At 37.7% G+C, this 23396-nt stretch overlaps 1 protein-coding gene across 12 annotated transcripts in view; it reads right to left on the bottom strand.

Moving 5' to 3' along the window:
* The window catches only part of kmt2cb (lysine (K)-specific methyltransferase 2Cb), a 121138-nt gene that overhangs the window by 31050 nt on the left and 66692 nt on the right, over window positions 1–23396 (bottom strand). For 7 of the 12 annotated variants that reach the window (XM_051881098.1, XM_051881088.1, XM_051881070.1 and 4 more), the window contains 17 exons: window positions 22554–22670; window positions 22338–22442; window positions 22127–22231; window positions 19815–19996; window positions 19338–19502; window positions 17168–17277; window positions 16993–17076; window positions 16378–16590; window positions 15646–15771; window positions 10732–10845; window positions 10246–10388; window positions 5577–5754; window positions 4825–4929; window positions 3774–3821; window positions 2558–2695; window positions 2442–2474; window positions 2205–2354 (listed from right to left, as the gene is read on the bottom strand). In XM_051881098.1, coding sequence (XP_051737058.1) covers window positions 2205–2354; window positions 2442–2474; window positions 2558–2695; window positions 3774–3821; window positions 4825–4929; window positions 5577–5754; window positions 10246–10388; window positions 10732–10845; window positions 15646–15771; window positions 16378–16590; window positions 16993–17076; window positions 17168–17277; window positions 19338–19502; window positions 19815–19996; window positions 22127–22231; window positions 22338–22442; window positions 22554–22670 — 2116 coding nt within the window. The remainder of the gene's footprint in view (window positions 1–2204; window positions 2355–2441; window positions 2475–2557; window positions 2696–3773; window positions 3822–4824; window positions 4930–5576; window positions 5755–10245; window positions 10389–10731; window positions 10846–15645; window positions 15772–16377; window positions 16591–16992; window positions 17077–17167; window positions 17278–19337; window positions 19503–19814; window positions 19997–22126; window positions 22232–22337; window positions 22443–22553; window positions 22671–23396) is intronic. The other 5 variants (XM_051881146.1, XM_051881084.1, XM_051881114.1 and 2 more) reach the window with 4 other exon arrangements.

Raw genomic sequence — 23396 nt, 5'->3', positions numbered from 1 at the left:
GCGTACAGTCCCACATATGGGATTTCGAACGTTCAGCGATTCAAACTGTGCTTTCGCGCTTTGGCTGTGAGACCGACGCGCGCAGCTCTTGTCATATACCAAAGCTATGCAGCTCTTGTCATATACCAAAGCTATGCAGTGTTTTCAGCCACATAATGCTTCTTTTAAGGTTTCAGACATTTAAATACACATAATCACCATTAAAACAATACTTTTAGAGTTTATAAAATACACACTGATGTCAGACATCAGTGGAAGCAGCAATAACAATCCATTCAAATATAATTTGCCGACATTTATTCATATCAGACACACATAATGGGCCTAAGTAACTATAAAGTTTACTCTATTATTCTTCCAGTTCACCAGCCACTTACTTGCATACTCTGGGGGGTCAGTTAGAATATTTTAAACTCATGCTTGAAAGGGTTAAAACAGAAAGTCCAGCCTCAAACTCAAACCATTGTAAGCCAATATCGGCTGTGCTGGGCAATGTCGGCTTTGCTTTGAGTAAAAATTTCTGCTAGTTAATCCATTCAAGATCGAATTATTGTCAGATTATTGCTGTAAATGACATCTGAACACTACTTTGCTGTTTTTTTGTCTGTTGTTTCCAAATGTTTGAATCATTCACAGGTTCCCTATTACGTCACTCTTCAAAAACGATGCTTTCATTCTCTTGACAAACTAAAAGATGTCAAATGTAATTTGTATTTATATGGAATGAACAATATAGATTGTACAGCATGTGTGCTTGCTTATTTTGCTCAAGAGCATGATATGTGTAAGTCCACATGTTATCTACAACAAGAAACTGTGAGTCTAACCATAGGCTGAGAGCTGTAGTTCCAACCACAAAATGCTGCAATGCTGTTTGCAAATATTCACTGGAACCATGAATTCGCTGAACTATGTTTGTAACAATGGAACTTGCGACTACAGTTAGCTAACAATGCTTGGGAAATGCACCCCTGGTGGGGATGCTCAAATAATTCAGCGCCGCATGTGTTCACACTCTTTTGGAAGTCAACTTATGGGGCCCTATTTTAAGCGCATGGTCTAAGGCCCTGTCCCAAATGGCACACTTCATGTGCACTTTTGGTCTTGTGGACTTACAATGGCCGCTGCGTGCGCGTGTCCGTTAAGTCCACAAAACCGTAGGGTGTCCCATTCGTCATTTAAGCTTAAAGAAGGGTGCCTGGAGCGCCCCCTTTGCGGCTGCTATGCGCCCTCGATGCGCACTTCTGCTGAGCCCGCAAGACTGTGAGCTACGCAGAGGACTTTACCCGGCAGTCAAAGCGGCATTACGTCGTGAAAGTGCGGACTCAGAGGAAGACCATGAGGGTTTAGGGTGCCATTTGGGACAGGGCCTAAAGCGCATGGCGCAAGTGCACTTAGGGCGTGAAGGGTTGTCCCTATTCTCTTAATGAGTCATGGGTGTGTTTTGGGTGTAACATGAAATATAGTCTCATGTCCCCTTTCCTTTAAAAGCCAGTTGCACATGGCGGATTCGCCATTTACATGGCGGAATTTGCAAGCAGAAAAACTGATCGCTTCTCTAGCGAGTAAACGGATCTGCTCGTGCGTGAGTTTAAAGCACGCGAGCAGACCATCTATGGGACAAGCCGGATTCCACCAAAGCATTTTTATCTTTATGCACACAATAATAATCTTTTACATTGTAATCCTGTTATTTTTAATATTTGTGCACCCGCATATAGGCACACATATTACTAACGCGCTCTTTAAATAACTAATTCAAATATTGCGTCATTGACTTTAGACCAGGTTTCAGTTGGTCAATGGTGCAGTCTATTTCAGTTGCCTAAAAATAGCAATGCGCCAACAATGCGCCTGAACACACCTCGTTTTCAGACCAGCACGCCCATGGACGCACAATTGAGCGCAAATGCATTTGCTATTTAAACAACGTGGCGCAGGACACGAAAATGATAACTGCGTTGGGCTGAAACTAGCAGAAAACACTTGCGTCGCATTGCGCCAGGTGTGTGATAGGGCCTATGAATGCCACACTTATAGTTGTCTGTGCACATTCAAATCAGCATGGGAATGCTTTAACATGGAAAATATGACACATCACCTTTAAATTACATAGACAAGCATTACTGTCAAAAGACAACAGCAAAATCAGAGTCTCAACCATATCACTCAATCATAACATTCACTATTTTCCTACAACAAACCTGAGTTGGGTTGGGAGGGATGTAAACCAGGGCCTGGGAGACCATGCAGGGTTTGAGCTCCCTGAATCTGTTGAGGCATCTGAGGAGGTTGGCTGGTGCTGGGGCTCAGGACAGCTGTGAAGAGATCCTCCACATCCTTCCCACCAAGCTCTGCAAGGAAACAGGCCTATTATTAACAACATAATGAATTGCCATGTTCACTGGCAATGTTCAATGTTCACGGAGTACATAACCTACCTGGTATTTTGTAGAGTCTGCTGAGTATTGATTCTGTATGGCAGAAAGATTCAGTGTTTACATTTGTCAGGAACAAATATTACTATTAAACAATGTGTACATTGTTATATACAGACCATCAGTGACCATCTTGTCCAGTTCAGGGCTGAGGATGCCATCCAGTGGCTCCTCAGGCACCTGGCGTGGGTGAGTTCGGCCTAGATGAGTTTGAGATGAGACAGATGCATCTTCTGTTAAAGGAGCAACGTCCAGACCTATATAAACACATATACAGAAAAGCACACAAATATTGTTACTTCCATCTTAACAAACTAAACATACCACTGGACCCTGATGTCCTGAAATTGGGTTTGTCATGGAAATTGAGAATAGTTTACCCCAAAATAAAAAGGTTAATTTACTCACCCTCACGTTGTTCCAAATCTGTATATGTGTGAGTATATATATATATATATATATATATATATATATATATATATATATATATATATGTGTGTGTGTGTGTGTGTGTGTGTATACATAGTGTGATATATAGTGTCTATAGTGACTTTCATTTTAAAAACAAAAACAACTTAAACATTCTTCAGAATATCTTTTGTGCTCCCATTAAGAAGGTTATACAGGTTTGGAACGACAGTAAGTGAGGGTAAGTTTCGTTTTTAGGTGAACTATCCCTCTAACACTGAACTAAAACTAATAAGCAAAACCGAACAGAAGCAGGTTGTGTTCAGTTTTGTCTGATGTCATATCTGACATAGACAAAACTGAATAAACAACTTAGCGCTGCAAATAATTCAACTAGAAATATAACTGTGGGCTCTGAGGGAGGTCAGACCGCCTTGTCCTCCAAGGCTGTTTTTACAGCGGGGATGATAGCTCAACATCTTTCACAAATTACTGGGTTGGTTCCTTTTCATCAAACCAAGGACTCTGTGGATCTCAGTGCACCTATTCTTCACTTATCCATTCAGATAGAGGCCCTGACTGTCGCTCATGGCAGGAAGGCCATTCATCAATGCCTTCAGTTTTCTGAAATGCCTGTCTCTAGAACATCTCAGTACTGCGCTGGTATAAGGGAAGCATCCAGCACTGCATTGCTGCATCATTCCCAATCTGTTAGGTTCTGATAGGAGTCCGTTATGGGATTTTTTACTTAGTGAAACTAAATAGACTACAAGATGCATAATTGTTGGATTCAGGTACAGTAAACATTGTGAGTGAAGTGTCAACAATCAAAAAGTAACAGAAATGTGCCAATAAAAGCCAAGCAAAAGGGTGTGAGAGAACAGAAGAAAAAGGAAATAACTAAAAAACATGGCCATGAGCTCTTACCAAATGGTGAAGGAGAGTACTCAACTTGGAAAGGGCAAAAATCAAGACCTACAAAGACCCAAACCAAACACAATGAGGGATCAGCACAGTGAAGAGAGAAAGATTGATTCTGCAGATGAATCATACATACATTGTAAAATAAAATGAGCTAAGAATGAAATATGGAAATGCCAAGAAAATTTATAAAATGAAAAGACCATCTCTTAACTATTTAAATATTAAACTACTTATGTATTATTATTATTATTTTTATTTATTTTTTTTTACAAAAAATGAACATCTGATTGTACACTATATTACACTGGAGTATAGTCACACATAATATATTCTATATTTCTCAAACCACATTGAACTCAAAAGAAAATATGAACAGATAATAACAAAATTTTCCGCACACTTTATGGACAAAATCCTGCACGTGTACAGTTGTTTTTGCCCCTGGCATGTTCGATTTAACATTTCTATGAATTAGTGTTTCACTTGTTTATGATAATAAAGTTTCACCATGCAAAGAATGCAAATGACTTTCGTGAAACGCCCCATCTGGGTTTGATTTGTAAATAAATTATATGCAAGTCTTTCTCCATTTACCGAGAAATGCATACTGCGCTAGGGACCTTTATGTATGCGTGTGAGAAAGGGAGACGTTGGTACTATGCCTCAGCTCTGAACGTTTGTTGTTGTTTTTTTAGAAATTACACAGAACAAATTAAATAGTTATGTGTTAATGTGTTAACGGCGTCAAAATGAATTAACGCTGCTAAATAGATTGCATGTACTAACGTGCTACGTTTGACAACCCTAAAAACTGAAAGTTTTGTATGAACATTCATTAACAGGCATACTTTATATCTGTCATCTAAGCACATGCCTTTCTATTACAGGGTTTTTAAGATTATGAGAACCTTATGAACTTAATCTGTTTGAAAGCAGATTCCCCAACATTGACAATATTAGAGCTAGAGAGCTGGACCCCACTGAAGGGGCTCATCAGAACAGCAAACATGTGCTGTTATTTCTCATATGTTTAGAGACAGTCATAATGGCCTACCGGGCTCCTCTGTTTGCTTGCCAATGTTATCAGAAAACATTCCCAGCAGCTCTGTGTCTGATTTCAGCTCTTCGGAGAGGTCCACTAGAGGCTCCACAGAGTTCTCTGTGGATGCGGATAAAGCAGGAAAGTGATTATAAGGGCCTAATGATTGGTGTTACGTGTGTAGCTGTAGTAAGCGTACGGTGCAGGAGATTCAGAGAAATAAACAGTCTTTAATAATAAAGCCAGGGAGAAATTTAGGAGAACACAACCACGTTAAACCACAGACAATACCGAACTAAGGAACTAAGGACAGGGAGAGTTAATTAACCTGAACAGAAACAGGTGCGGGATTAATCAGAAACTAATGACCAAGGAACAGGCAAAATGGGAGCAGGGAAAACTAAACCAAATTATGATGGAACTAAATAGACATAGACATAACCCTGACATTTGTACTCCAGGAAAGTGGTCTAAATTGTGTAGACAAATTTAAAGGCAACATGAAATTGCACTCTCAACCCATTTTACTTTCCCTAAGGGGACATTTCTGAGTGAATCCGCCGGCACCTATACCAGGAATGTGTGTAAAGAATGTAAATGGGGTATTAAATTTCATACTGACGTTAAGGGAAATACATTTATAAATCAGACTGGGTATGAATGTCAAATGGAAAAAAATATGAAAACAGAAAGAGACAAAAAGGCTGCAACAGGCCCCATGTGTGTGTGTGTGTGTGTGATTGCACCAGTAACTATGAGAAACGTACGTGCTGCTACTGCTTTACTGGGCAGTGGTGCCGCCGACGCACTGAGTGATGCGTTTGACAATGGCTTCATCTGATTGGCCATGAGCTGTTTCCTGTCTCGGTCATCTTCTAGCAGCCGTGTTGTTTCCTGTCTGCTCTGTTTGCTCTTGTCCAGCAGGTCTTTCCCAAAAAAGGCCTCCTGTAAGAGAAGAGATTGGAGTCAGAGTACTTCAGTATAAAATGTGCAAGTGACTGATTTGTCAATCTAGTAAAGATGATATGGGTTTTAAAAAATTATGGCTTTCATAAATTGAGTAATAACTGTTCAGACTAGCGGTTAACCACTATGGGTTTTTCAGCGATGAATGTGGATGCCAATATCTAGAGAGTATCTCATGGCCCATAAAATGCAGATACTGCATATAATACAATTTAATGATAGCAAAAAAGATATACATGAAAATGTAGCAAGTCAATAATCCTTTATGTTACAGAATACTTGAAAAAGGAAAATATTTATTACCCATGACCTACTTCTGTAAATCAAACAAGTGGACACAGATCATTTGAAGGCAGCTAAATATTAGATTGGTCAATATAACGCTCAGGGTTTCCACATTTTTCATGACCTTTAAAAAGGTCATGAACTGACTTTTTCAAAAAAAATTGAAATTCAGACTAATATGCTAATGAATCAATTCAGACTGATTCCTGTGAACTGTTTTTGGCTTTAATTACAAGAATTTTATTCATGAAGGATGCACTATAGTAATCAAAAGAGAGTAATGAAATTAATAATTACTCAAGGCATTGAGTAATGATGCTGAAAACTCATCGTTTCTTATCAAAGGAATAAATTACATTATAAAATAATTCAAAATAGAAAACAGTTATTTTAAATTGTAATAATATTTCACAATATTACTGTTTTTATTGTACTTCTGATCAAATAAATACAGCCTTGGTGAGCATAAAAGACTTTGAATATTATTAATATTTAAGATATATATATATATTTTTTTAAATATTTGCATGATTCTTTTCTAAATTTTCAATTTTCCAGTGCTGGAAAACACAATATTGCTCATGTGAAAGACAACAGTATTGCACTTTGGATGATCATGACATTCAAAGCAAAAGGAGGAATACTCAAATCACATTGTACTGTGTATCATTTCAAATGAAAGTATTGTTTTTAGAGTAGCTTTTTTGGGTACAGTGGAGATTTTCCAGACGGCTCTGTGTTTGTCTGAGCTGACTGTCTGGCAGCGAGGCTCTGGCTTCTCATATGGTGTTACACTGAACTGACTGTCACGTTGTGGGAGCCCCTCAAATGAGCTCATGTTTCATCCCGTCTCGTACCACTCCAGCGCAGTCCCACAGGACGCACGATCTATGAAGACACACGCCGCTACACGTGTGCATGGCAATAACAGGAACAAGCACAAAAACAACATGCGTGCTGTATCGGCCGTAATACGCCCCAACACACCGCCTGTTCTGTCATTTCAGATCAGTTGACCTGACAGCCTCCAGCTCTCAGCGACCTGCCTGGCTGAGACATTAAAAGCCTCCATTTTCAATAATTGATTTGAAGTGGCTCTTCTGAGAATCACCTTTAGGGTGGATTCTCTCAGTGTTGATGGAGAAGCTAGCATGAACAGCTAGCATTAGCTTAACCCTCCAATTACGTCATTCCCATCCCATACGTTCTTAATTTCTAGGGCTGGCCGATATGATGGTATAATACAGTGTGTGACGGTACAGATTTTGCTGGATCTTTTATAAAGTGGTAAATGCATTTGTGCAGCTATCAGTGTGCAGGACTGCTTTGTGCTATGCACACGTGTGGGTGACTGAAACATGAAGTAATATGAAAATACAAAGTGGGATGGGTCCCAAATAAATCAAGATTAAAGGGTGCTGATAAGTACAGCACAAGTTTACTTGTTTTTACGGTTGCCGCATTAATAGAGAATTCAACTGATGTGTATATCAGCTATGTAACTTTGAAAGTGGCTCATTTAATTCAAATTTAGAGTCAGAATTATTTGCTTCATAATAGTAGTTACTTGAGCATTTAACAGTGGTGAGCTTATTCATTATTCATGTTATAGTTTTTTTGTTTGCATCCATCATGATCCAGATAAAAAGAAGAAATTATCTGACAAGATTATGTGCCTTTCATTAGTATACGAAACTGTTCAAACGTTTGAGGTCGGTAAAATTTTTTTTCGAAAGAAGCCTCTTTGTCTCTTTCTCTGTTCACCAAGGTTGCATTTTTTTATCAGAACAAATACAGTAAAAACTGTAACATTCATACCTGCAAACTCCAAAGTGGTGAAAAAGGTGACATGTTTAGAAAGTAAATAGTAGTAGGGGGGTCTGAGGGCATCCTCCGCCAGGAGAACATTTTTCTGATTTTAACATGTAAACTAAGCATTCTGGTGCACTCTGACAAGAAAATAGGTGGAAAAAACAACATTTGCTTCAAGTAAAAAAAAAAACATTTATTGACAGTAGGGCTGGGCATTGTTTCACAAATTTCACAATTGGATTTGATTTTGATTCAGAAGCTTGCGCTTTGATTTCAATTTGATTACCTTCAATTCAATATTGATTAATCTGGGGCCTTTTCAGGTGCAGTATATGGCAAATTCCCTCAAAGAAAAAATATGTCTCAACTATTGCTGTAAACTATACAGGGAACCACAGTCGGTACATCATTATATTAGTAAAGGTTAAAATTAATTGATTTGTAAGCTACTTAAATATAAATTACACAAATAAGTTTTTATAATAACGTTACAAATCATTTTTAATGACATAATTATGTTTCTACTCGTTTTTATATAGGCCTAAACATTTAAATGGTGGCTGTCATAAAACGGATTTATACATTCAATATTGAAGCACATGTTAAGTACAATAAATATGCAATAGCCTAGTCACAGTGGATATATATCAAAATGCTCCTCTCTAAGTTCATTTTTGTAGCGGACTAACAAGTTTTTGGACATTGAACGGCTTTTCTGAGGTAAATGTGACGGTAAATGTGACATTTTTACAAGCTGTTTTATTGACGCCTTTCCGCGGTTGAAACACTGATTGATCGATTAATGTGACATGATATGGATTTCGTTAAGTTGTACTGTATCTTTCAACATACCTTCGGATATTTATTCATGTTTATTTCGTGTTGTAAACCGGAAGAGATGATCGGTTCACGTGCTCTGTGTGAACTGAAGCGCTACAGCGATGTGTCAGTCACGCCACAGAGCGCCAAGAAAGATCACGACAGCTTGAGACGTATATGGTCTGCAGTCTATGGGAAAGTGGCCCATTTTCGATTCTTGTGAGGTTTATTGTGCCTGCAAATTCACCCTGACACCCATCCCATCCCCCCCGAAAAAAAAAAAGCTCTTCGCATCTACACAATTCACATAAATGACATATTTTGATTCAAAATGGCGAATTTCGCCGAAAAGCGACTAGTTTGCAGGTATGAACATTGTGAAATACTATAACCATTTAAAAAAAAAAACTTTTCTATTGTAATGTATTTTAAAATGTATTCCTGTTATGCAAAGCTAAATTTTCAGTGTCATTACTCCAGTCTTCATTGTCACATTATCCTTCAGAAATTATTCTAATATGATGATTTGCTGCTCAAGAAACATTTCTTATTATTATCAATGTTGAAAACAGTTGTGCTGCTTAATATTTTTGTGGAAACCATACGTTATTTGACTATGAATTGAAAGTAGAGTATATTTTGTAACATTATAAATGTCTTTAACGCCAAAATAAAAGTTAAAAGCTGAATAAAAGTATTAGTTTCTTTCAAAAAAACAAAAAACAAAAAAAAAACCTGAACCCAGAACTTTTGAATGGTAGTGTAATTCACAGGTAGCATACCCACTAATTCTCTGTTAAATTTCCAGCAAAAATACTGTATTGTGGTTTACAGATTGACCATGATATAAAATTACCCATACTATGATATAACATTTTTATCATACCATCCAGCCCTTATGCTTTCTGACATAAATTTTGATTCGAAAAAGTTAATCTGTCGTAGCTTTCAAACCAAATCATTTTGAGACTAACGACAGGAGGTTGACCTGGAAAAATGACATCATCTCCCTAAGAGTCCACATGTCAAACTCCACTAGACAAGCTCCCAGTTCACCTAGCAGAGTGCTCTAAAGTCTACTAAAAGCTGTGGCATGTCCCAGCGCATCTGTAGCAGTTGCCCAGTGACATCCTTGGAATTGACTTGAGATACAGTGAGCATCGGCTGAAAAGTTGCTATTGATTCCAGAGGACTGCAGCTTAGAAATTATCTCATATTGTGTGGCTTGTTTTGGAGAGATGTCCTACAGCTTTTCCAAGTGAATGTGACTTATGATTTTTGCCTTGTGGATGAAAAACAGGGCAAAAAAAAAAAAAAAAAAAAATCACAAACTTACACTGAATAACCCAAGCCATATATAGAGACCAAAATATTATTGAGACTTGGGGATGGGCTGACAACCAGCCAGAACACCTTAGCATAGTGATGATACATTTTGCACAGACAAACACCACTCACATTGTCTTTAAAATGTAGTTATTCAATTATATTTTAAAATGTTGAAGAGTAGATAATTTGACCTCAAAGACCTCAAAGGTTGACAATGAGCCAGACCTGTAGGTAAGTGGGAAAAGCCTCCTCCAGTTTGGTCTTCTTTTTCCTATAGCGTTTCCGTATTTTAACCTCAGGATTGTCAGGAAAATCAGACAAAGGGTGTTTTTCATCAATTGGAGTGTCAGGCGCTTGGTCACCCCAGCCTTTCAGGACAGAAAAGAGAACCATATTTATTATGCAGGTGAGTTTTGCATCTACAAAGCAATATACAAAGCATCTACATCAATGCAATATATTTTTGTTGTAATAATAACTTCTATCTATATTAGTCAACAGATCAGTCTAGATTAGAGGTGTCAAATATATGGCGATCAGGATGAGCTCAATCCAGCGTTATAAACTCATGCAGTGGTTGTGGACATTTGACAGCAGTTGATACATTCAAAAAGATAGTAAAAAATAAGCATATAAAGATTGAAGATTGATTTAAGATCCAACATAAGCTACCAGCAAGTCATCTTACTGACAGTGTTGAATGATACTCACCCTCATCTTTGCCTTGCAGGGTCTCAGAACCAGTGGAGTCCTTCCTGACCAAGGCTGGTTTAGTTCTGCCTGGACCTGTCCGGTTCCTTTGTCTGACCATGAAACCACCAATACCTAAGTAAAATCAGAAACTCCTCAATATAAACATTTCAAATGAAGTGCTGCATCACCTCCACTGAAATTACTGTATGTACAAGTGGTATAGTGGGGGGGGGGGATATACAGTATCTCACAGAAGTGAGTAAACCCCTCACATTTTTGTAAATATTTTATTATATCTCTTCATGTGACAACACTGAAGAAATGATGCTTTGCTACAATGTAAAGTAGTGAGTGTACAGCTTGTATAACAGTGTAAATCTGCTGTCCCCTCAAAATAATTTAACACACAGCCATTAACGTCTAAACCGCTGGCCACAAAAGTGAGTACACCCCTAAGTGAAAATGTCCAAATTGGGCCCAAAGTGTCAATATTTTGTGTGGCCACCATTGTTTTCCAGCACTGCCTTAACCCTCTTGGGCATGGAGTTCACCAGAGCTTCACAGGTTGCCACTGGAGTCCTCTTCCACTCCTCCATGACGACATCACGGAGCTGGTGGATGTTAGAGAGCTTGCGCTCCTCCACCTTCCATTTGAGGATGCCCCACAGATGCTCCATAGGGTTTAGGTCTGGAGACATGCTTGGCCAGTCCATCACCTTTACCCTCAGCTTCTTTAGCAAGGCAGTGGTCGTCTTGGAGGTGTGTTTGGGGTCGTTATCATGTTGGAATACTGCCCTGCGGCCCAGTCTCTGAAGGAAGGGGATCATGCTCTGTTGGCATACATGGTTCCCTCAATGAACTGTAGCTCCCCAGTGCCAACAGCACTCATGCAGCCCCAGACCATGACAACCCCACCACCATGCTTGACTGTAGGCAAGACACACTTGTCTTTGTACTCCTCACCTGGTTGCCGCCACACACGCTTGACACCATCTGAACCATATAAGTTTATCTTGGTCTCATCAGACCACAGGACATGGTTCCTTTGTCTGCTTGTCTTCAGCAAACTGTTTGCGGGCTTTCTTGTGCATCATCTTTAGAAGAGGCTTCCTTCTGGGACGACAGCCATGCAGACCAATTTGACGCAGTGGGCGGCGTATGGTCTGAGCACTGATAGGCTGGCAGCACTCATATGTCTATTTCCCAAACACAACCTCTAGATATGACGCTGAGCACACACACTCAACTTTTTGGTCGACCATGGCAAGGCTATGTTCTGGAACCTGTCCTGTTAAACCGCTGTATGGTCTTGGCCACCATGCTGCAGCTCAGTATCAGGGTCTTGGCAATCTTCTTATAGCCTATGCTGTGAGTACACCCCTCACATTTTTGTAATTATTTTATTATATCTTTTCATGTGACAACACTGAAGAAATGACACTTTGCTACAATGTAAAGTAGTGAGTGTACAGCTTGTATAACAGTGTAAATTTGCTGTCCCCTCAAAATAACTCAACACACAGCCATTAATGTCTAAACCGCTGGCCACAAAAGTGAGTACACCCCTATGTGAAAATGTCCAAATTGGGCCCAATTAGCCATTTTCTCTCCCCGGTGTCATGTGACTCGTTAGTGTTACAAGGTCTCAGGTGTGAATGGGGAGCAGGTGTGTTAAATTTGGTGTTATCGCTCTCACTCTCTCATACTGGTCACTGGAAGTTCAACATGGCACCTCATGGCAAAGAACTCTCTGAGGATCTGAAAAAAAGAATTGTTGCTCTACATAAAGATGGCGTAGGCTATAAGAAGATCGCCAAGACCCTGAAACTGAGCTGCAGCACAGTGGCCAAGACCATACAGCGGTTTAGCAGGACAGGTTCCACTCAGAACAGGCCTCGCCATGGTCGACCAAAGAAGTTGAGTACACATGCTCAGCGTCATATCCAGAGGTTGTGTTTGGGAAATAGACAAATGAGTGCTGGGTTGAAGGGGTGGGGGGTCAGCCTGTCAGTGCTCAGTAGGGCTGATCCGAATACCATTTTTTGAGCTTCAAAGCTTGGTAGTAATCAGCACTGAATATTCGAAGATTCGGCGGGAGGAGGCTGAAGATATTCTTCTCTCTAATAAAGGCATGTGTAACGAGTGGAAATATGGTGTGGCCCCTTTAAGAGCTGCGCGCTCCCGGTTGAACTGTGTCGAACGACTCGAGCACCGCATGTATGCGGGTTATTTCTGTTTTTCTGTTGCTCATTTAAAGTTATTTTCTTTATTAAGTAATGCTGTAGACGGCATAACATTTGTGACGGACAGTTACACGTGTTTCATGGGGAAAAAAGCGGCAGTTGTGAAATGTCAGTCGCCTCTTAAGTCTGTGTGGTATCAATAACTCAAGCTAAGTGAGCAAACGTTATGCCTATTTGCTTCGTAGACAACGCCTTACAGCAGGAATCTCTGTGTGTCTGTTTGCATTTTGATTATGTCGAGAACACGTTCAGAATGAATAAACTTTTAATAAACTACAGAACAGCGCAAGCCGGAAGCGGCGCGCCTCACGCGGGCCAAATCAGAAATTAGCAGCACAGTAATTACTGACACAGTAAAGGGTAGGCTATTTAAATAAAAGACGAACAATAAATGAATGAACGGTAATAAATAAAGAACAGGCCGTCCCAGTAAAATCTTACGTTTGCGTTTTAATAAGCTCCTATATTTCGCAGTAGATTCATTTAGACTGATAATAACGGGTAAAAAGGCTATCACATTTTGTTTCTATTCTATTTTCCACAATGTCAAAGCAGCGCAGCTTAACCCAAAATACGAGCTCATGTAGTTGTGCGCTTCAGACAGAATACTCCAGTTTCAGGGAACACATTAGAAGACGACAATATATATTTATTAAGTATAACAAGGCTGGGTTCCTTAAACTGTCCATCATATTAAAAACAGCTAGGCTATGTAAGATAATTGTAAAAAAGAGTATTGTATTTCGCCATATTTTGTAGTGTAAACATATTCAAGCGCGAATGAGAACCGTTTCGCGAGGGGTATACCAGATGTGCAAAAAAAAAAAAAAAAAAAGAAAACTAATATTCTAATCCCAAAATTGAAAATCGAATACCAACCTACCAAACGAATATTCAAATATTCTGGTCCAGCCCTAGTGCTCAGACCATACGCCGCACACTGCATCAAATTGGTCTGCATAGCTGTCGTCCCAGAAGGAAGCCTCTTCTAAAGATGATGCACAAGAAAGCCCGCAATGAGACCAAGACAACCTTATTTGGTTCAGATGGTGTCAAGCGTGTGTGGCGGCAACCAGGTGAGGAGTACAAAGACAAGTGTGTCTTGCCTACAGTCAAGCATGGTGGTGGGATTGTCATGGTCTGGGGCTGCATAAGTGCTGCCGGCACTGGGGAGCTACAGTTCATTGAGGGAACCATGAATGAGCAGAGCATGATCCCCTCCCTTCGGAGACTGGGCCGCAGGGCAGTATTCCAACATGATAACGACCCCAAACACACCTTCAAGACGACCACTGCCTTGCTAAAGAAGCTGAGGGTAAAGGTGATGGACTGGCCAAGCATGTCTCCAGACCTAAACCCTATTGAGCATCTGTGGGGCATCCTCAAGCGGAAGGTGGAGGAGCGCAAGCTCTCTAACATCCACCAGCTCCGTGATGTCGTCATGAAGGAGTGGAAGAGGACTCCAGTGGCAACCTGTGAAGCTCTGGTGAACTCCATGCCCAAGAGGGTTAAGGCAGTGCTGGAAAACAATGGTGGCCACACAAAATATTGACACTTTGGGCCCAATTTGGACATTTTCACTTAGGGGTGTACTCACTTTTGTGGCCAGCGGTTTAGACATTAATGGCTGTGTGTTGAGTTATTTTGAGGGGACAGCAAATTTACACTGTTATACAAGCTGTACACTCAATACTTTACATTGTAGCAAAGCATCATTTCTTCAGTGTTGTCACATGAAAAGATATAATAAAATATTTACAAAAATGTGAGGGGTTTACTGTGAGATATTGTATATATACACACACACACACACATACATATACATATATATATATATTTATATATACATAGTTCAGTCATGAAACTCAACTTCAGTCATGAAACTCAACTATGTGTGTGTGTGTATATATATATATATATATGTATATATATATATATATATATATATACATAGTTCAGTCATGAAACTCTGATGGCGCAGGCTGATGGGTCTTAACGCAAGCTGAGGATAATTACAGCGTTAACTACTGGCACAAGCTGATTGGTTCATGTCACTTCTGCAGCCAATAAGTTTGTTGCTCACACATTTAAATGGCTGTTTACATTCACTGTAGCAGTTTGCAGTGCACTTCAGAGTTCCTTTAAAACCCTCTACCTTGCCCAGCTCGACCTGTATAGATCTGCTATGGGTTACTGATATATGCTAGTTATACAAAAGTTAATGTCAAGCCCTGTATATATATAACTCCTCAATACAGTTTAACATTTCAAATTCAGATTGGACTTTTAAACCAATTGTAATCGGAATACAATGCTCCATGTAAACGCACCTACTGACTGATATTTTGTATCTGAGCAGTCATTCATTATGTTTTGCAATAGACTGGCAATGTATAGTTACTAACATCTGATACAGTGGCACAGAAAATAATTTTAAAAAATAAAAATAAAAAATAAATAATACATTTATTTGATTTATTTATTAAGAAATAAAAAATAAAATAAGAGAAACTGTGTGCCTTTTACTCTATTCCTTTTTCTGATCACGCATAATCATATAAAGTACAATCATGCAAAAATCATGCAATTTCCAGCAGACCTGGAAATGTTGTACAATGGACAATTAAAAAGAGAAATGCTCTTGTGCAAGGGAAACTGTGTTGGGTTCTACTCCACTAGAGTCTCTCACCTGGGCGGTAGGGCTTCCTCTTCCTCTTCTTGCAGGCATCTGTGTCTTTAGAGTCATCTTCTGCTGTGGCCTCTCTTTCAGGACTGGAGTCTGACTTCCCCTCACCGTCCACTATCTCCCCTTCTGCTGCAAAACACACACAGACAAACAAATATACACAAAGCTGTCAGGAATCACACACAGGTAAGCAAACCCCACTCTGCACCCAAGACTACAAGATGAGAAACTGTAATATGAGACACTGTGTTTTACGCAACAGATTCAGCAAACTGCAGTCCATCTGTGCTAAAAATAACATTTCAAATCACTATAATGAGCTGCCTAGCTAGATAACTAGTTTTATGGCATCATAAGTGCACTCCCAATGTGAGGGCTGTTTTAAATTGTAGGTAGAAAAATTTCGCTACCTTCTAGGATACCTAATTTTCCTCAGAATTGGAGGCACAATCACATTAATTCCATAATGTTTTTCCATGAACTCACCAAAGCATTCAAACATTCAAAAGATGAAAGAAATTATATAATATAAATCAAATAATATGCATGGACTTTTTATTTTAAAATAGACGCCAAGATTTGAATGTATAAACAAAATTAATTTTAGATTTAAGGCATTATGTTAGGTTGTGAACCCCTTAATACTGCATCTGTTAATTCGCTGTTAAAAAATCATCCATGGAAATGAAACTATTGCAAAAAAAGTATAAAAGGTCGAGATGTAAGAAGCAGTACTTTTGGTGTCGTCAATGTCTCCATCTCTGGAGAGTTCAGTCTGTGGGTCTGGAGGAGTCTGCAGCACGGCCACACTGTTCTGGTTTATGATCTTCAGTTTGAGTTTGGGTTTGGAGCGTCTCCGGCGAGAGGCTGCATTGGCGAGACTCTGTAGCTGGGACAGACCAGACTCCGTGAGACAAACACCGTCCTGGGTGTACGTCCTCGACAAGTCTGTGGAGCAGAAACATAGAGGAACCTCATTGGAAACACAAAGAACCAACTCAAAATAATTATTCACTCTCAACTTGTACATTATTATGGCCTGTGAGAAAGTTTTACTCTACAAAGAATAATATCTAGTTGATGAAATATTTCATAGCAAAGCATAACCAGAAACATTTATATTCAATATAGAAATTTTGGTAACACTAAATAATGATTTAACAAACATTAATGTAAATAAATGTTGAAATTAACATTACCTAAGATTAAGGCTAAGATTTTTTCTTTGTTAGTTCATTTTAATGAAAGTGGTTAACTAATTGAACTTTATTGTAAAAATCTAAATGATAATAATCTGACATTTTTATAATTCTGTTAAAAAACTGTTTTAGCAAATTACATCAACTTTACCAGGATCTCGTGTTTTTGTAAATCTCTGTGGCATGAGAACAGACTCAACTAAATCCATATTGGATTTGGCCGGCGTTCCAGGCACTGTGTAATGAACACACAAATACACAATGTCAACCAAAAAAAAGATTTATAAATGTAAAACAGACTGTGCTAAAGCAGTGTTTGTGTTTACCAGGAGAGAGAGGGGTCTGGCCTTGGCACAGACTGCAGTCAAAGCTGGTATCTGCAATCTTCTCCACTTCCTCCTCCGAGTGGATCCCCTGACACGAGGCATGCATCCACCTGCAGACACGGAAACAGCATGTTTTTGCTACGGATATGAATGATACCTCTAACTGTGTACGTATAAAGGAGAGCCGTACTTTTCTACGTTTCAGTGTCTTCTACTATCAAAGCGTACAATTGTATTGTACAATAAATGAATAAATCCCATTGATTCATGTTGAAGGAGGGATTTGAGTTCAGAATATGATTGGGCCACTTTTTACTTGGGCCAGTAAGCAACCACCTTGTAAACCCAGAACATAAAAATTAAAAAAAAAAAAAAAAAAGCATATAAACAGGTTAAAAAAAAAAAAAAGAGATTACCCAATATTTTTTATTATGAGTGATTATTACGACTACTATTATTCAGATTATGTTTTATAAATCTCAGATTACAGATTACTGATACGCAGAAAATATTTGTATTGTTTAATTTTATAATAATATAGTTTAAAAATTAAATAAATAAATTAATAAATAAAATATTCAATATTCTCCTGAGAAACAGAAAAAAAAAGTTGTGTGAATTAATTGTTTTTTTCATGTCATTAGATTTTTAGGGCATTTTGAAAAAAGATATTTTATTTATATGTTATGCTATGTCCACTGTAGTGGACACCACGACCAAAATAAAAAGACATGAAATGACATGTATAGGCAAAAACAATGGGATTTTTTTTTAGGTTTCAGGATTTATTTTATTTTAACCAAACTTTGTATAAAGATGATTCTCAACTATGTTTATGAAAGTTATAATGGAATGAATTGATTTACCATTTTACTTTCTGCAATATGTAGGTAAAATGGCAATAAATGGGTAGTCCCATTCAATAAAATGTCTATACAATGTATCTAATTTGCATATTAATATGTTCTTGGTGCAACATGTAATGAAAAAAAGAAGTGTAATAATGGGAGTAATAATTGGCAACATTTTCAAAATAATATCTAATATTTCATAGGAATATTGATATATAATTTTTTTTTCCCTATTCACTTGTTGTGTCTCCCAAAATGCTTGATAAACATGCTTTGTTGTCCTGGTGTCCACTACAGTGGACAAAATTGATGAAAAATTGAGGATGAAATTTTTGTTTTGTAGAAAGTCAAGTCAAAGAAGTTCTGTAACTGAAAGCCATATTTTGATTAGAAACCCCATAACATGTTCCAGAGATGCTGATTCATGACAAACAATTTAAAAAATTAGTCAGATTTAAATGACAGTTACAAAATATGATCATATTTCCATAAGAGTGCTAAATTTAATCGCTAAATTAATGTCAGTAATTTTTAAAGACCAAAGAGAAGGAGTTTTCATAGAGAAACATCCAAACATTTGGTATCTCTGAAAAGCCCTGAATGTGCCCTTTACAGGACATCCGGAAAACTGTGTCATGTATGGTGTCAGAGAAATTCACTAAAATATAATGTACAGTGGACAAAATATAAAAACAAACAAACAAACAAAAAAAAAAAAAATATATATATATATTATTATTATTAGTAGTAGTAATAGTATTTCTGCTGTTATATGTATACAAGTCTGCATTTATTTGATCAAAAATACAGTAAAAACTGTAATGTGAAATATTAATAAAATTTAAAATAACTGTTTTCTATTTTAGTATATTTTTTACAATGTAGTTTATTCCTGTGATGGCAACATATAATGATTTCTGAAGGATCATTTGACACTGAAGACTGAAAAATCAAATATGATCTGATTTGGTGCTCAAGAAACATTTCTTATCATTATCATCAATGTTGAAAACAGTTGTGCTGTTTAATATTTTTGTGGAAACCATGATACAATTTAATTATTTGATGAATATAAAGTGTTTTTTCAAATAGTGGTTGATAGAGATAATTACTTATAGTGGTTGCTATATATAGTAACTGTCTAGCAATCACTATTTTAACATCTTCTCAAATACTGTGAAATATAATCTCTTCCTCAGAAAATGCATCCAGTAGGTTTTATAATGTTTCATGGCAGTGATTTACTGAGTTGAAAGGAATCCAAGCACACCAGCAGGTACATGCACAGCCCAGACCCAGAGTGCTGGACCGCAGCTCACCTGTCACACTGGCGGCACTGCAGGATGATCTCCTCCTCATTGTAGTCCTGCTGGCATAGCGGGCATGATGCCAGGCTGGCACAAGGGGCACACTGAGTGTAATTATTCTGCCACTCACACCTTAGACCCGCAGACGTGGCGCCGCACTGCGTACAGGACACACACCTGTGGGAGGTCAAAGTAGGCACAATGACATTAATCACAAACCACACGGCTCCACCAATTTTACCACCCTAATAACGGCTCACATCAATACAAGACAAGTAAAATAATTCTCATAAATAAAAGTCATTAAAAAATGCTTTTGTTAATAAAAAATGTACTCTATTGTCACTAGCAAGTATTCTTAAATTAACCACGAGTAAAAAGAAGGATAATTTTGTAAGCCTATGTAAAAAATTATGATTTTTATCCATTATATTATTTTGAATATGCATTTAAATAGCAAAGAGTAAATTGTGAAACAATGTGGAATACCATTTGCATTTCCAGCTCCCATTGGGCACATTCTGCAGGGGCGGGTCTAAGCAGTAGGTGTGGTAGCTGATGTCACAATCGTCACAGAGCAGCAAACGTCCCGGGTCACTGGCCTGACCACACGCCTCACACACGGTACACTCCAAACACCGCCAGCCTTTACTCAACACCACCTTAGTGATCTGTAACCAATAAATGTCATTTAACATAAGACTTTGCAAAAGAACACAATAGTTTTTAGGGCTGGGTATTGACACAATTTTCTGATGATTTCTATTCACATGCTTGCGATTCGATTACGATTTTGATTCGATTCGATTTCTATTATTTTGGATGTAGTCTATCAGTTACAGTACATGGCAAATTTTCTAGAGGAAAAAAAACTCAACTAATGCTGTAAACTACACATAGGAGTCAGTTGGTACTACTTTACTATAATAATGAAGGTTAAAATTAATTTATTTATATACAAACACTTAAATTACACTCAATTATGTTTTTTTATAATAAATAAAGTTTAGAATTACATAATCATATTTCTACTTTAAATATAGGCTAAACATTTAAATCATGGCTGTCATAACTGATTTCAAACATGCATTAAATATTGAAGAACATTACAATGAATATGTAACGGTGCATAGCTATATTTATCAGAATGCTGCTTTCTAGAGTTCACTTTTCTAGCTGACTAATGAGTTTATGGTCACTGAATATGTTTTTCTGAGGTAAATGTGACGTTACGTGACATTGTTTACAAGCTGTTTCTTTCCGAGGTTGAAACACTGATTGTGCTATTATACAAGACATGATACGGATTTCGGTAAGGTGTACTGTATATTTTAACATACCTCCAGATATTGAGTCATGTTTATTTCGCGCTGTAACTGGCATTAAAGTTACAGCTAAAGAGAAGCTTCCGCTTCTCTTTAACTGAGGCGCTAAAGCGATCTGTCACGTCACATTAAGTCTTTGCTTCATATCAAAAGTAACAAAGCACAAAGATTATTGGATAGGAGGTGCGCTACATGTTCTGTTCATTCATCAACTGAAAACAGACTAGACTAATCGATTCTTGGGATTTAAGAATCGATATCGGTTTGTGAGAATAAGAATCGATTAAAATCGAAAAATCGATATTTTTTAAACAGCCCTAGTAGTTTAGTATGTTTTTTTTTTTTTTTTTTTCAAAACAGTGTAGCTTTTAGATATTTGGAAAAACGTTTCAAATTTACTTGAAAGTCAAAGGGGTCAAAAACAACACTGTAACCAATTAACTTTCATTTCAAGGACAAAAGAACGTTGAGATATTTTTCAAAATGACCATTTCTTTTGCGTTCCACAGAAAAAAAGAAAGCTGAATTTTGCTGTCAATTGATAAAAAACAAAACAAATTAATTGCACATTTTTCTGTAATTAATCACGATCAACATTAAAGTTTTTAATATCGGTTTATATTGTTATAATTTCACATTTAATCTCCAAATTAATGTAGAAACAACATAAAGACAGTATATTTTAAATATTTGGTTTAACAGGTAGGAAATATAGGCCTACAGTAATTGAATAAAGTGATTAAACACTTCATAGTCTTCACTGCATAAATTATAAATTAAATATAGATTAATCCTTATTAAAGCTACAGAAGTTCAGTCAAGAGCAGTGAGTGATTTTCTCTTTATCTTTTTATCTTTGATTAACATTTATAACAGACATCACAGCAGCAGGCTTATTAGGCTGCTGTCACTTTAAGATCTCGCGCTGCCGCACAAAATGGGGATCAGATACACATCCGACGTCCTCACAACTCTTTACGGTTATTTAACACTATAATTAACTGATTTAAGACTGTGCTTACAAGGATACTCGACAAAGCGGACATTTTGGCATACTTTTGTAAGAGCTCAATGCGGCTGCGCACTGTCTGAATTGGCTATCTGTGCGCATGAGTCCTGTGCGTGTCTGTCACACAGACAGGAGATTCACAGACAGCGTGCCAGTACAGATTTAAGTTAATCGCATACATTAGCACTCTAATTTTGACAGCATATATATATATATATACAGCAAACAATAACAAATGCTTAAATAATATCATTAAGTAATTTCAGTTAAGTAATTATATATATTTTTTTCCCTATTATTTAATTTTCTTCCCTGGTCCAGTTACAAGGTTAGGATTTTTTTTTTTTTTTGGCCAGTTATAATTAACGCTACCATCATCACCTCCAACACATTTAGAAAAAGGGAAGGATATAATGGCCTCATCCTGTAAAGTGTTCTTTTGTACTGTGGGGTTGAAATATGCTCACCTTTATGTTAACACAGAAGGGGTGGTAACACTGTCCACACTGAGCACAGGCCAGGAGTCGACCCTCCACACCCTGTCCAAAACTTCCACACACTACACACATATCCTAAGGAAAAGAAAACACACACACATAAATACCACTGTAAGAGAGCAGCAGACTCCACACATATGGCTGTAAGCAGCACCGACTGCTCAGAAACATTCACTTTTACCTGTTTCAGTGTGAACGTGTCTGTACTAGAGAAAATCACCACTGTATTGTGCATAGCATTTTCCTCTTCATCCTTGAATGTGCACATTGGTTCCATGATGTTTATCTGTAGAGATACAAACATACCATACAAATTAATGGAAAAACAGTCGCACTATAGTTACATATCCACATATCAGAACAAACCATGTAGTAGTTGACAAATAATGTGACATACTCCTGGTGTTGGGATTGGAGGGACTCCATTTTTCATTCTGGCACGGCCACGTCCTCCCCGGCCTGTGACACCCGAACCCCTGGGCCGCCTCCTGCCGGGGAAGCCAGATCCTCGGCCCTGCAGACATGACAGAGATACCATCAGGGTCATCCTCACTGGCAGAGAGTGATTCTCATCGAAAAGATGGGGCTAAAGGATTTTGTTTATGGGTTAGCTTCTACTTTGTCCACCGGGAGCTTCCAGTAGCTTTATAAGTATAATAAATTTAAAAATGTTCAATTGCATGTGCTTATATATATGTAATTACACTGTAATAACAATATTATTCACTTTCCTCAGGGGCTGTGCCATTCTAAATATTATTTGTATTTTTTTTTTTCAAAGAAATTATTACTTTTATTCAGCAAGGATGTATTAAACCGATCAAAAGTGACAATAAAGTACAAAAAAAAAAAACTTTTAAACTTTTAATTAATCCAAAAAATCCTAAAATTGTACTATGGTTTCCACAAAAATATTAAGCAGCACAACTGTTTTCAATATTGATAATAAGAAATGTTTTTTGAGCAGAAAATCAGCATATTAGAATGATTTCTCAATTTTCCCAATATTACTGTTTTACTGTATTTTTGATCAAATGAATGCAGCCTTGGTGAACATAAGAATCTTCTTTCAAATACATTTAAAAAAAAAAAAATCTTGCCGACTCCAAACTTTTTTTGCTCATATTTGTCATGTCTGACAGGTGATTAAATGGGAGTGATAAAAGAAAGGCAAATGATGTAATGGTCCAAACGGTGTAGCCTTCAACTAATTTTCCTGTCATCTTGAAGTTAGTCAAAC

Source organism: Ctenopharyngodon idella, chromosome 2 (genome assembly GCF_019924925.1).
Source record: "Ctenopharyngodon idella isolate HZGC_01 chromosome 2, HZGC01, whole genome shotgun sequence".
In the NCBI taxonomy this organism is placed as follows: domain Eukaryota; kingdom Metazoa; phylum Chordata; class Actinopteri; order Cypriniformes; family Xenocyprididae; genus Ctenopharyngodon; species Ctenopharyngodon idella.
The sequence above is the reverse complement of the archived record's forward strand: the minus strand, read 5'-3'. Positions and strand labels throughout refer to the sequence as shown.